The 14,921-nt window shown below is 38.3% G+C and overlaps 1 protein-coding gene across 4 annotated transcripts; it reads right to left on the minus strand.

Annotated features, from left to right (window-relative positions):
* Nucleotides 1–85: 85 nt before the first annotated feature.
* On the minus strand, nucleotides 86–14,446 carry LOC104063791 (radial spoke head 10 homolog B). Of its 4 annotated transcripts, none has more exons than XM_054080562.1 (20): nucleotides 14,314–14,446; nucleotides 12,579–12,862; nucleotides 11,888–11,963; nucleotides 11,548–11,616; nucleotides 11,168–11,341; nucleotides 10,046–10,131; nucleotides 9,296–9,416; nucleotides 8,301–8,477; nucleotides 7,490–7,631; nucleotides 6,900–7,021; nucleotides 6,259–6,448; nucleotides 5,428–5,539; nucleotides 5,264–5,343; nucleotides 5,010–5,158; nucleotides 4,112–4,219; nucleotides 3,309–3,485; nucleotides 2,915–2,966; nucleotides 2,354–2,461; nucleotides 1,072–1,267; nucleotides 86–666 (listed from the first exon to the last, which is right to left on the minus strand). In XM_054080562.1, exons 2-20 carry the CDS (start codon nucleotides 12,827–12,829, stop codon nucleotides 468–470), a joined length of 2,589 nt encoding a protein of 862 aa, XP_053936537.1. In that variant the 5' UTR covers nucleotides 12,830–12,862; nucleotides 14,314–14,446; the 3' UTR covers nucleotides 86–467. The 4 variants fall into 4 exon arrangements, with proteins under 4 accessions (XP_053936537.1, XP_053936538.1, XP_053936539.1 ...); XM_054080563.1 differs by having other exon boundaries at nucleotides 14,322–14,441; XM_054080564.1 differs by lacking the exon at nucleotides 14,314–14,446 and adding an exon at nucleotides 13,605–13,786.
* Nucleotides 14,447–14,921: the final 475 nt, after the last annotated feature.

Here is a 14,921-nt window from a genome sequence, read left to right on the forward strand (position 1 = left end):
TAGACTGGGTACAGAAGACCCATGAACAAATAACTTTCTAGGCTGACCTGTTCTTTGCAGCTTCTGCTTTCACTTCATTCACATTCCTTGTCAAATTCTTATGTACTTGGTTTTATGCAGTATATCAGTCAAAGCACATTTTAAGCAGAAACCATTTCATTGGGACATATGGTCATTACAAGATACCAGTTTTTGTATCGACATTGAGGGGAATTTAGGTTCAAGTCAAATACTGACTTCCGTTGTACCTTTATTTAAAGGGTTACACTCAAGTAAATGACTATTCACTTTCCCAAGACCCTTGGTGTAGGCACAGTTTCCCTCTGAAACCACCAAGTCTTGTGCATATGGTTTTATCGTATTTGTATTTTAGAGCTTACTGCAACTGTGGGTCTTTCGTTACTGGTTTCTTTCTTATTCAAAGCACACATACTTACTTGAAGCTTCAGTAGTTCTCAGCAGAAGATTTATTTCTTCTTTTTCTTTTTGCCACTTTTGCCACCTTTGCCACCAGGCACCTTGGAAACAGCCGAGGGTGCTACACTGCGTGCCTCTTCCTTCGAGGGGACAGGCTTCTGTAACTCCTTCACACTGGCACTCTTGGCATCAAGTAGTTTTTCTGCTTCTCGTCTTTTTGCCTCTTCTGCTTCTTTTCCAGCAATAAGTCTTGAGTAAATAAAATTTAAATTTAGTGTATGAGACAGATTCATACAGGCCAAGCCACTCTAGCTCTGTTCACAGTGAGCAGTATAAACTGTCATAGTGTAGAGAAGCGGAAAATAAGTCTAGTTACTGCTTCAACTCTGACAGCATGCAAAAATATGCCTTAAGTGCCTTTACACAGACGGGGGCTCAAGTGCCAGAAAGTATCAGAGTTCTGTAATGTGAAAGCCTGTGTGTTACTTCTGAGAGTAACAAAGTCATGAGTTACATTCTGTATGGGGCTATTTTACACCTGGGTGAGTTTGCTTTCCCAGTTACAGTGTGCTATGCTACTTTATTAAATCACCCTTCTCATTCTCAATAATTTTGTTAGCAGAAAAGTACTTCAGCATAAGACACATCACTCACTTTGCCAATTCCTCATCCTCAATCCTTCTCAGCTCAGCTAATTCAGCGTCCCGGATTCGATTTTCTTTTATTTTTTCCCTCAGCACTTTTTCATGCTGGTAGGCAGGAAAGAGCTTAGTTGTGAAAAAGACTTGCACCTGACGCGTCTGCAGACTAAATTCCTCATCTTGTTCAGTTTTGGCTGCTTCGGGCTCATCTGCAACAAGTAAATTAAGCATGTTTGTTTAGCAGGGCACTTCTCTTTCAAATGCATTTTGACTGCGAGATTTCCAATCTGATGCTATGCAATAGGAAAGTCTGGCTTCTGCGTGGTACAGAAGATAACAGCTGTGAGAAACTTTTCACTGATACACGTGAAAGGGGATGGCCCTTCTGGGGGTCTCTGAGTGACTCGTTCCTTGGAATGGCATCAAAAGGCCATGAATGCTTCCCTTAGTCCTGTAAGTGCAGTAATCCCATGATACAGGTCGGTACCCATGACTCCTGTGCACGGGGAAATGGAGAAACCAACATGACTACCTGAGAGAACAGAATTGCACACAAGCATCCATTTGTCCTTACTGTCAAAAAATGGGCTACGGCAAACACGCTGGTTCTTTAAACAATGTCTTTTTCAGCTCTCTAACCTTTCACTCATCAGATTTCACTGAAAGAGCTGATGACTATACAAAGATTCTTGTCTACCTATGCTCTCAGATTTGGCTTCTTTATCTGCAGAAAACTTCTGGGTTGTTCATTTTGTTCTTGTTTGATGGGTTCTGCTAATCAGCCACAAGGGAGATAGTATTAAAAGGTTACTATCCTCAACATATAAATATGCTTTTACTGGTTTCTCTTCTGCATGAATGCTGGCCTGTCATAGACATCACAGGTAATTGTGGCACATCTCTAATAATAATTCTTCTATTAAGTAAAAGGAACAAGGCATAGCCGTAATATTTTCCATTTGTCCGAGAGATTAAAACAAAGGGCAGGCTTGCAGATTGATCTTATCAGAGTAAATGCGAATTACAGCTTATAGATGCTCTACAAATAAAATATGGCATTTTAAAATTGCGGGAACTATTTAAGTCAGTAATTAAATTGCTTATGTGATTATTACATTTCATTTCCTTTAAAAAAAAATTTCAAAAATTTTCTTTAAAAATCATCCTCCGGAATTGATGTTCATTTACTGCCCTCTTGTGACAAGCTGAAATCTGCATATACTATTAAAATTTCACAGTTGTAGAGCTACGAGAGGGTTTTATGTGTTAGCCTAGAAACAGTGGAACTGCTCTACCTGTCAACTCCTTTGCTGGACAAAAGTCTTGTTCTTTTTCTGCATCCAAGTTGAACGATGGAACATCTTCGGTGTCCCCATGAGTTGGATGAAATGACAGGATGGAATCTGATATTGCAAAGAAAGAAAATTAAAATTACTTGGCTTGTAATTCTGTGCATTAAATATCAAGTTTGATCTTCAGCACAAATATAAACTGTCATTGGACCTTCCAGTTAGACCCATGGTTGAAATAATTCTGTACTGATGAAATGTTTGTTTATAATGAAGGGACAGTGCTGACTTCAATCTCCTGTTTCCATGCTCAAATGAATATGAGGACAGAAGAACAGGAAGAATTTTTTTACAAAGCCTTTAAGTTATTTTTAAGGAAAATGTGATAGCTTCTAATGAAAAAGCACAAAATTTCAGAGATTGAAACTGCAAGGTGAATGCAGCTACCCTCTGTAACTGCAATACATCCAACTGTTACAATGATCAGCTACATTTCAATCATTTTTAAAGCTGCAGAAAGAGTGACTCCCCTCTAGCACTACTGCTTATAGACACTACAGTACTCACGAGATAGAAATTCTTGAAGGGGCCGTCCTTCATCTTCACAAGGTCTCAGTGTCTGGAAGTTTTAAATTCAGTTACTAAATGCCTGGTGTCATGGTCAAATTAAAAAGTGAAATCACATGCCCATTTCAGTGATGCAAATTCCTATCTCCAAAGCGTTCCGCCAATCAAATGCATTCTGCCAGTGCCAGTTAAACATGACAGTTAAAATTGTCTGTAACGATGTTACAATCCAAGGTAGCAACAAACAGAAAAAGCAGAAGGACCCAATCAAATGACTGTTTATGCAAAAAAGAAATTGGTTTCTAGCTTCAGGAAACACAAAACATTCACTGGGCCCGACTTTGCCCTCTACATGGACATACAATAATAAGTAACAGGTCTGCATCAATTTTACCTGTGAGAGAGAATTTTCTTGGTACAGAGACACATTGGTGGTTCCCTCAGAGAGACCCTCGATTCTGACGCTACCTCTTTTCCGATTCTCACAATCTACTTTCTCCTTAATCATATCATGGGTAACACACGCCAATGCACAGTCAAGAAGAGCTTCAACAAATTCAAGAAAAACCAACTAGAGTAAAACAAATACAGTGGTTAATTAATTCATTTTTGACAAATGCCTTCATTAGTGGGCATATGTACCCAAGCAAGCAAAGAACTCAAAAGTTATTGTGAAGCCTCGCTGGCCTCATTTATCTACTCAAACATCCCTCTTCTGAATTAAAACTGAAAACAGACAAAGCTAAAAAAATCCAGGAGGTGATATACTGGGCCATGCCTTACACAAGTCATATCGAAATAAAATACTGCATAGATTTTTGCCATATCTGAAGCTATGAAAAATTTCTCTAACAAATAACACACAAATATTTCTGTTACCTAAAACATTTAATTGCATATGAATCTTCCAGAAACCCTGAGAATGGATGTATAACAAATCTTAGTAAGACTTACACTGGGTGTTCAGTTTGTTAGCTACTGTTTAAAACAATAAATTCAATCGTGTCATTCACAATAGCCCCTCCCCAAGTAAGACTTAATTCTTTAAAGGTGAGTTTTAAGTTTGTATTCTCTTATTTTCTGGAATAAGTTAATTCTTTTTCCTCTTGTTCTAGCAGCTAGGATGGTATTTGCAGAATTTTTGTAATTTTAATTGCTTCTGTAGCAATGAACTATCACGTTTTCTTTCATACACACCTCCTGCTCCAGGTTGGTGTTACTGCTGTCGTGTAGTGAGGGACCATCTTTGACAAGTATTTCCACAATTCTTGAAGCAGTTAATTGCTTGCCGAGAAGTTTTAAGTCCTGGATAAGAATAAATGTTACACATTAACAGCACCTATGGCATTTCCATGTGGACCTAATGTAACTCACTGTAAAGCCTCTGTCAAAATTTTTAGTGGTTTCAAATGTTAACTTCCACATACCAAATTAATGACAGAGTGAAATCCTGGCCCTACTGAAGTCAATAGGAATTTTTCCTAAACTGAAAAAATGCTGTTAGAAAAGGTCTTGTGAAAGCTCATAAATAAAAATACAAAAAATTAAATTTTGCCATCGGATATTTTTTTTCCCCACGAAAAAAGGCTTAGATTTAAATAGTGACAGTGACCCAAACCTAGACATATCAATGGGAACTGTTCCTCAGCTTCAGTGCAGTCTCGCTGTGCCCCTGAATTACTGAATTTAAAGAATCTCACGCTCATCTTGCAGTATATTAAATTAATACATTATTAAAATGGTTTACTGTGTTATTTCAAAAGCTGACAGTCCTTGTGTTCTACCCGTAAGACATTTATAGGAAGGGGGGAAAAAAGGCCAGCAAACACATTTATATTTCCTTAAAACATTTGTCTCAGATTTTATTATTTTAAATAATCAAGTAAGAAATCAGAATGCAATCCTGCAGAAATACGTAAATGATTTCTGTAGAATACCTGTTCCTTTGATGTTTGTTGTACAGCTTGTATAAATGACACTACTCCTACCTTTTCAACTGTGCAGAAACAACAGGAAGTATTTGAAAATGCTCATATAAACTGAACAAATAAAGTGCATCTAATCATACTAATTTAAAAATAAATAAGATTATTACATCCAACATCCAAAGGAAGCGCCTCCTGGTCATTGTGGGTTCAAATGGAGGTCTGCTACTCGGTCTACGAAAAGCTCTATATATTTCCCAGCATTTGTCGATGCAGCTCATCGTAAAATCCGTACATTGTTCTTCAGAAAACAAGATACCTTTACAGATTAATTAGGAAAAAAATAAGAGTTACACTAAAACTGTCATGTATGCGGTACCAATTGATTAATTCTGCACAGCACAGAAGAAATACCATTACTTACCTTGGACACGACAGGCTTTAGGAATAACATTCCTGGACATCATTTCTGAGAAACACTTCTGCAGATAAGGACCTTTCTCTCTACAGTTGAAACAAAAATACTCTTGTCTGGGAGGACTCAAACTGATTACGCAGAAATAAGTGTCACTGAAAGGTGAAACTTACTTGTGCCCTTCATGATACATATGAAATGCTAGATGAACGAGGTAGGATAAAAAAGTTCGGAACAATGAAGTCTTATGTGGACAATGTATCTCCTCAAGTGGTGCTTTATCACCTAAAAGATTTGAGAGAATAAATCTCTGTTGCTATCAGGTACGTTAAAATGTTTATAGGCATTGTCAGCCTGTCTTATCCTCTCCATCTCTACCTATAACAGTGCAACAACACTCCTGGAATAGTCAGACCGGACACAGAATCACTTCCAAGCAAGCAGGTCAAGGGAGAACCATCCACCTATAGCTGAACCTTATCAAATCCCCCTTTCTAGAAATGCATCCACTCAGCATATAGGAATGAAAGGGGAAGCAACGTTGGAGTTCAACCTTTCACATACTGGGGACACACAGAGCGTCCCACTGTTGGTCTAAATGGAACTGATTGATTAAATGGTTTGTGGATAAAACAAACCATACTATACATAAACGGAAGCTAAGAGCACTAGAAAAATAGAGAAACTTAATTTGTTTCTTCTTCTCTTTCTCAAACCTTTTTTAACTACATGTAATAGTAATGGCGAGACCAGGGTGAATACAAGTCTTTAACAGATGGCTCTTTAGAACAGTTTTTAAGTGGTATTTTCATTTTGCATTTTCTCCACAAAGGACCTGAAGTGCCTGCAGTGATGTTAATGCATCCTCTGACAACTCGCTGGCACAGAGGTACTCTGTGCTTAACCAGCAGCATCGAGCTCTCAGTAGAACTTGCCACTCTAGCTCTCCACAGCTTGCTATTAAAATTCCTAGAGTCTAGACGCCAAGCAACAGGAATACAAACCACTCAACAGCCGATCCATTTCAGCAAGAGTTATGTTGGAGTGATGAAACTGGCAGTCCTTCAGAAATCTCCAAAACTGGAACTTTGTCAGGAGGAAGATGTTGTCAGGAGAATAATTACAGCCTAAGCTGCTGTAGAAGGTGTAAACTCTTCTCAGTTTCGTAATATGCCTCAACACAGCAAACTCTACCTAAATGAAGCAGGATATGTTCTCAGCATTGTCTCATGGCAAGCAGGAATCACCTTGTATTGATCCTATAACTCGGCATATAACACTTTTGATCTTATAACTTCGAAGAGCACATATCTGGTTAAGTGCTCATAAAAGCATTACTCAAATGTAGTTTTAACACACATTTTTTGGTGGCTGATAAAAATAAATCAATCTGTCAGCAGACAAACCTCACAGTCACTAAAGGCCCTCCCAGATACGTTAACATATTTTTTACTGCCTTCTAGTAGAAGTTCAGGAAAAGGCAATACTGTGTATTCATACTTATTGCTTTTCTGTTTTCATGACCTTCAGATTTTCAAATAATTCTTTAATGTTAAGAGTTACTTCAATGTAAATAAACCAGAAATAACATAGTATGAAACACGGTGAGGGGGAAAACTGAAAATATCAAACAGTAGACTCTTACTTGTTTCACTTCTTCATGTCTCTCTTCCCTTGGCAACAAGTCTACCAGTGAAGATAAATCCAACTCAATATCTGATCCCAGAACAGAAGTTTTTTCTGAGCCATAAAAGATTGCAATGTTTTCTAAAATAAATTAGAACAAACTAAAATGAAGTTAAATATACACACACACAAACACAAGAAAAAGAAAACATATACTACTCCCTTTTATCTTACTGATTTGACCTCAAACTGAGACTAGTAGACTCCTCTATAGTGAAGAGTAATTTCATAATCAACAGCAAAACAACTGAAGGGCGATTTTATCAAATCCAACCCCTAGCCAAAAGGAAATGAAGATACTATGGAAGTCCTAAAGCTTCCAGGCAACACTGTTCCAAAAGCACTACAAGATGTAGCATGGACAGTCAGGTACAGGAAACAAGAAGTATGGGAGCAAGTCATTAATTATTTAATAGATAGTTTCCATCTTTATCAAAGTTCTTTGAAGAATACATCAGGCTCTTCAGCAAGCACAAACAGCTTCACGTTACGGTAAAAAGGAACAACAAAATGTGAACTAAGTAAAATTTGCTTTCTCAAGCTGCTCACCAGGGCCAAAATGAATTCCTGAGCAGATGGCATTCAGCTTTTCTGCATTCATTGCATCCACTTGAAAAGCAGGATATTCTACCATATGATCATCTATGAACTCTCCTTCATAAACATGACCATTCTGGAAGACAAACTTGCCCTACAGACAGATTAATTTGATTAATTGCAATATAAATACAAATGGAAGATCAGACAAAAAAACCACTAGTGCTCTCAATCAAGTTTCCTTTTAAGAATCTTGGTTAAAATGTAGTATATAATATAAAGCAAAACATTTTTTCCTACCCTCTTCTATAAAGCACTTTGTCATCTGTTAATCAACGTACGCTACTGGGATGAAGAACTGCCTATGTATCTGCTTGATTTTCAAACACATTTTGAGGAACACACATTTCCCATCTATACAGAAAGATGTGTTTGAATCCTTAGCTCGTATACACGGCACATTGCTAACAGTTTTTTTAAAAAACATGAGAACATCCTTGAGCACGGATAGCTTGAAATCCATTAGCTCACGGCATAACAGTGACACACTGAAAAAACCAAGGTACAGCTATTGCACTGAGAATCTTCACAGTAAAACGTATTTATGTACACACACAACACACATTCAACCAGAGTAAAATCTGTGGCCCAGCAAGGTCCTTGGAAGGATTTCGACTACGTTCTCCCCTTTATATTGGGATTCCCTCCACAACGCAAATTAAACATAGTTTTCCATACAGAAATCTAGAGATCATCTATACAGAGCAGACAACTCTCCTCCAGTGTTGTCTGTAGTTTTGCCTCACTGCTTGTCAAGGCTCACCTTGCCATGCTTCTTATTACAAACCCATTCACCATCGTACACTGCTCCGCTGGCATATATGAACTTCCCACAGCCATGTCGATCCCCATTTACAAATTCACCTACATATGTATTCCTTAAAGGATAGTGAGATCCATGCATTCTCTTAAAAAACCATTTGTAGGTGCCATGTCCATGCTGAAAAAAAACAAACGTGTGCTTACCGAAGAGCTACTATTGCTACAGGTCCAGATTTTTAAAAGGAGAGCCATGTAGGCAACTTTGAGAGTCATGACTGGCAAATCTCTCATAAACAGCAGCCAGCTGATAGCTGAAATACTTTAAACAATCCATGGGACAATATTCTACTGAATCAACGCATACTTGAGCAAGCCCTACCAACAGAACTCCTAAAGACATCCTTCCTGCTGAATCCTTTTGTCTGTAATGCTGAGCAGCCAGTTGAGAAACGCCAAGCCAGAGAGGCATGATGTTCCAGAAACTGGGCTCTCTGACAACCTTATGCAGAGTGAAAAGACAGAGGAAGTAGCTCACTTTTTTTTTTTTCCCTAACAGAATAATAAATGGAAGGAATAGAAAATGCTAGAAATCTTCTCCCTTCCATCGTAAAACTTTTACAAGAGGGAAAAGTGTGGTCTAATATTTTACAAGTGACACAAAATAAACTGCCACATCTACTCACTCTCAAAGTCATACCTCAAGCTAAGTATAGTCACAGAAATTTACCTTTATAAATTTATTTTTTTTACGGAAAAGGTTTATATTTTCCATCACAGAATTAAATTATGATTTTGTAAGATTAGGTCAAAAGCATCCTAACAATTTGAATACTGCTAACGTGAGAATCAACTTACAATAAACAGCATATTTCTGCTATCTCAACCAGCAAAAATCACAGAGAGCTCCTTTGATATTGCACAAAACTCCCTGTCTAGTTTTACTAGAGTAATGGACAGATGCTGAACTAAAGAGGTTGCTGGGGAAGAAATTAATACCTGTATGCCCTGCACCCACTGTCCCATATACTCTTGATTAGATGTCAACCACCTCATTTTTCCTTTTCCATGACGTACATTTTTCTTCCATTGACCTTCATAGATGTTTCCAGACTCATAGCTGCAAGAAAACAATAAAATTTCATGACTCATTCATACTAAATTTTAAGTGGATCTTACGAAAGCAATATTTATGCAAAATCTCATTGCTAATAAATTCAGCATTTATTAATGCTAAAGGTAAGCATTAATTTGAAAGTTGGCTCATAGATACAGAGGTTTGATTGTACCCATTGTATAACTCCTATTTTTAACTTACAAATCACTGTAAAAATACAAGCAGGTTGTTTTCTTTCCAAAGAGTCTTCACCATAGTTAATAAAAATATTCTTTTATATATAATTCCACAAATAATTAATTTAAAATAATTCATGAAAGCATCTCCATCTGTTCAAATCAATCGAGTTTATTTGCTTTTAAATGTTGATTTGTGGTTTACTAAAACTGACTTTGGATTCCGTCTTCAGAAATAATTTTGTGGGAATGATCAGTAGAAATACACCAACATAAAAATATAAGTTATAGAGAAGGTCTATTTTATTATTTTAAAGAACTCTGTACAATTACTTATGCCACTGCAGAAAGCACACACTACCATGGAATGGTCACATTTGTATCCATTTTAAATTGTATGATACTACATGTAAAATCAAAAAACACAAAAATAAGAACAAGTGTTATCATGTTTACCATCTTATTCCCCATCCTTCTCTGACATTATTCACCCAGTCGCCTGAATACCAAGAGGTACATTCCTGATTATAATAAACAGTACCCTGAAACAAACAGCACAGTCAATTTAAATACCTAAATATTCATCTACATTAATAAAACATCACGTACAAATTATAAGACACACGCAGGCACTTTGAGACATGAGAGCAATCGCAGTGATAAAATTAAATAAAATAACAACCTCTCTTGATGAATATTAGTTAACACCTTAAAGAACACTAAATGTTCAAAGAAGAATCCTATTATGTGATACCAAAGTCTACCATGTTTTTCATACCGCTTGGGAATACTTTCAGAGAGCTAACTTTGGCAACTTAAGCAGAGTAGTCACTCTGAGGTAGACAGTTTTCTGACTCACTCAAAATGCAATTTCCAACAGTAGGTCTACAGCATTAATTGTTCTGTCTTTATCTCATATCTCCCTCTAAGAACAAACTGGATAGACCACTGCATGGGTGACCATCCATGGCAGCTCCTGTGATTTTAGTGTCTCATTAGTGACACGGAAAAAAACCCATGTGATTAGAATCAATTTTCCTCACATGCTGACCATTCAAAATGTCAGGCCTAGAGGAGTGTTTCAATCTGGACACATAAAGTAGACAGATAAAAGCACTACTTCCCTTTAAAAAGTTGGAACTAGATGTCACTTCCACTAGATAAGGCACTCTTCATTGTAATTATCATACTTGGTCTGCTTAACACATTTGGGAGGTGGGATCACTTTGTCATTACTGGGAAGCTAATTGTTCTGTCATTGTTATGTGGCTACAGACGCAGTTGTTGGTTTTGATTTTGTCATCATCTATTTCGAGCAGCATATAGGATAAATCACATAGTAGGCCAATTACTGTTTTGGATATCATTCATCCCTTCTCTTACAAATAAGATCCCATCCCAATTGTTTTAATTAACAATCATAACTTCAGAGAATACCCTTAGGAAAACCAAACCTCTACAAAGCCTAAGACCACGTAACAGCACAACACATTTTTTGCAAAACCTTTGCACAAGAATACTTGCTATTCCAGAAGGCTGCCACCCTAGACTATGCTCTCATTTGGTGTTCTTACTTACCTTTCCATGTCTTTTGCCTTTACACCAATAGCCAATGTAAGAAACAGGATGAGTACCACTCCTGAAAAATCCAAATCCATGCCTAATACCGTCCTTGATTGATCCTTCATAAGTGCTGCCATCATTCCATGTGTAACGGCCATAAAACATCGGTATATTTTCAACAAATGTCCCCTAAAGGATTAAATTACAACATTTTAAAAACTAAGACTCTCCGTTCCCCCATTACTTGAGAGAAGTCAGGCTTGTGATTGAAATCACTGTCAGAGTTCTGTTTGCCACTCATACTGTACCAATTACTACAACTGATCTACTTCCCTTGAATTTGCACATCTAATTGACTGTAATTATGGTCAGTTATATGCTAAATTGGACTTTACCTCATACTTCACTCCATCAGCCCATGTGTAAGTCCCCTGTCCATGCATGAGCCCTTCAGAAAACATGCCCTTCAAAATGAAGAGAACAGCATCATTTGTAGATTTTTTTCTCACACAACTGAAGCCTACAGTAACTGTAAGATTTCAAAAGAATGATATATTAATGCCCCTCCAATTACTAGTTTCAAATGAAGAGTTTTAATACCAAAAGCCAAGAGAGCTTTCAATGCTTACACATTCTGAGTGCTCAACGTCCATCCATGTTAAAAGAAACAGCCTGTCTGGTCTAGAGAAATAACTAGATCCACACTACTACTTTTTTTTTAATTTATATACTCACCTTATATGTATTTCCCCCCTCAAAATATGCAGACCCTTCACCCTCATACAATCCATGGACTTTTTCACCTTCATAGCTACAAGGAAAACAAACTAAAGATGAAGATTTCAAGTCACAACTAGTAGACCTAAATCACAACACACACAAAATGAATTACTTTCGATTCTACACACAGGCCAGTTGTTGCATCTTGTGTAGAAAAGTGAGATACAACAAAATTTCCCATGTTTTGCACCTTCCTTGTAATACTTCACGTAATCATTGTGCTGCCTCAGACCCATATTTCTTTTGATTAAGAAAACAAATCCCATTGGTAGCATTTAGTAGCAATGGGATTAGGCAATGATTAGGCAATGAGCTAAAAAAGGATTTGGTTAACGCTGCCATTCACCTGCTTCTTCAGTTTAGGATATTCTGAAGGAATAAGGAGCCATGAGCGTTAAAAGGCAGCGACAACTGAACTTTAAATGACAGCTACATTTTCCTTATCACTGTTCTGTCACTCTAGGATGCAAGAAGTCAGCAGAATTCCACATGTATAATTCTCTTAAGGTGTCACAGCTACTAGGTCTGAATAACACAACTTATAGCCTCTAATCAAGAGTCAAAACGTGGTTGTATGATACTGGGTACACCATAGATACTTAAACGAGAATTCTTGACTTCAGTCATGTATTCATAACAAGCATACCTTCTTACAATAAGAGTAAAAATACGCCCCTGGTGGTATTCAGGAACATCTTGGTCTGGAGGTTCCTCTACCTCTTCTGGTTCTTTATCTGTTATCACTGGATTTGCCTGTGTTTCTCCTACTCCATTCACTACAATCTGCAAATCTGTCAGCTCTGTTGAACTACTCTTGGGTGTAGTATCTTGTGCAGGAACAGGAAGCTGTAAAGATTTTTCTGCCTTCTTATTAACTTTCTTCTGATCCTTTACCATAACTACTGAATTGTCTCAACACGTATTTTCCTTCTGAAAAGGAATTAATGTAGAGATGTTTTCACCTATAAGGTATTTGACAAAAAAGACCCAAATAACAAACAGCTAACTACATGAACAATTATTAGTCTTTCCTTAATTATTATACAGAATCATAGAATCACAGAATGGTAGGGATTGGAAGGGACCTCTGGAGATCCTCTAGTCAATACACGCACGTATTCTAAATTAAATAGTTCCTTGAGGCAGTAGTTTCAGCCCGCAGTAGGCAGGCTGCAGGGCTAATGGGGAAGCGATGCTGATGAATTATTCAAGAAGTCCATCAAAACTGCAATAACAGAGCCATCAATGGAGTGACTTTTGCTAAACAGAGGTCTCCACAATTATATCTATATATGCCCCATCCCTGGAGGCATTGGATGGGGCCTCGGGCAGCCTGATCCAGTGGGAGGTGTCCCTGCCCCTGGCAGGGGGGATGGGACTAGATGATCTTTAAGGTTTCTTCCAACCCAAACTACTCTATGATTCTATGATTTAAAGATGCAGATTTAATCACGTGGAAATGCTGAAAACCATTTATCAGAGAAAAGATTTTAGCAAATTTCTTGGAAGCGTGCTAGTACTATTTACTCCCTTCCAAAGTTATGAATTGCACATCGAACCACAACACAGAACAACCACAACAGCTTATAAAAATACAGTTATTTTGCCAGCTAAGGCTCCTTGAATCATAGAATCCCTAGGTCAGAAAACATCTCTTAGATCAGAGTCCCACCATGAAGGTTTGGGGCCGCCGAACAGTTGTTACCACGGTCCCTGACTGCCTCACAGCCCGATGGTTGCCGCTCGGCCGTTCCAGCAGTGCCGCGTCCTCCTGCCGCCGCGCCCGTCCCCACGGCAACCGCACCCCACACGGGGCCACCCAGCACGGTCCAAGCACAGATGCTGATGGGTCCTGGACCATTTGTAAGCGCTAATTTCCAAGTACAATTCCAAACGGAAGTGTTGCAATTGTCTCAACAATTGACACGCACCAAGCACTACAAAGTGTGCATTCACCTAGACAAGGCACACCATCAAACAAGGAAACACAGAATGATTTGGGAAATTTATTGACAGATTACATGAAGCAGTCATGAGCTACCCTGATTTAGCACCAGAAGTAAAGGGGAAGCTATTTGATACCTTGGCATATGAAAACATCAATGAGAAAACAAAGAGAGCAATTGGGATACTGCCACGGGGAGCTAGTGCCACACAAATGCTTAAGGCAGCAGAACGCATGCTGGAAACAGCAAAGGCCGCATACACAGCCCAGTTTGGCCAATGATACAGTCCCACACAAAAAAGAATGGGAAGCGAGATAAAAAATATTTTAATTGTGGGAAAATCGGCCACTTTAGAGCTCAGTGCAGAGCCCCAATTGCGAACAAACAAAACCAGAAACCACCCGGAGAGTGGAGTGAGCATTGTAAAAGTCTAACCATAATACCACAGAGTGCAGAAACAAGGGAAACGTGAGACCGAGCGCGGCGCCCCTGCGTGCAACGACACGAGTTCAGGGTGCTTGAACAGCTGCTGTGCCGCCACCTCAGGGAGTGCCGGAGCGGACGTGGCAACAGCAGTAGACATTACACTCACAACACAGGAAGTGAAACTGGTAGACTCAAATTTAAAGGGACCTTTAGGTTATGGCTTAACAATTAAATACCACATCAGACATAATTTCTGAATTGTTAGAAGATGTAGACAGTGTTAGGCATCCTGTTTTGCAAAATCGTGCAGCCACTGTTTTTTTTTGTTGTTAGCTCAAGGCCATGGATGTGAAGACTTTGAGGAAATGTGTTGTATGAACCTGTCAGACCATTCAAGTTCTATACTTAAACAGCTAGCACAGCTAAGAGATAACATGAATAAGCTGACGGTTGTACATGGTTTGGATGAATGGCTTGGAAAATTGAGGACTGGAGGATAGTTGAAGGATTTATTAAAATCAGGAATGTTGATATTAATAACCGTAGTGTTTTTCATAACAACAGCATGTTGTTTGTGGCATTGTTTGGTGAAAATGATATCACGGTCAATTAAAGGT

This window comes from Cuculus canorus, chromosome 15, assembly GCF_017976375.1.
Source record: "Cuculus canorus isolate bCucCan1 chromosome 15, bCucCan1.pri, whole genome shotgun sequence".
Lineage (NCBI taxonomy): Eukaryota > Metazoa > Chordata > Aves > Cuculiformes > Cuculidae > Cuculus > Cuculus canorus.

Bases quoted from the DNA above. Each gene is read 5' to 3' on its own strand.
- LOC104063791 (XM_054080562.1), bottom strand. From the start codon at position 12,829: ATGGTAAAGGATCAGAAGAAAGTTAATAAGAAGGCAGAAAAATCTTTA. The intron at 11,964-12,578 runs GTATGCTTGTTA...TTTTCCTTGTAG, and splicing joins TTTACTCTTATTGTAAGAAG to CTATGAAGGTGAAAAAGTCC. The intron at 2,967-3,308 runs GTAAAATTGATG...TAAAACTTCCAG, and splicing joins AAGAAAATTCTCTCTCACAG to ACACTGAGACCTTGTGAAGA.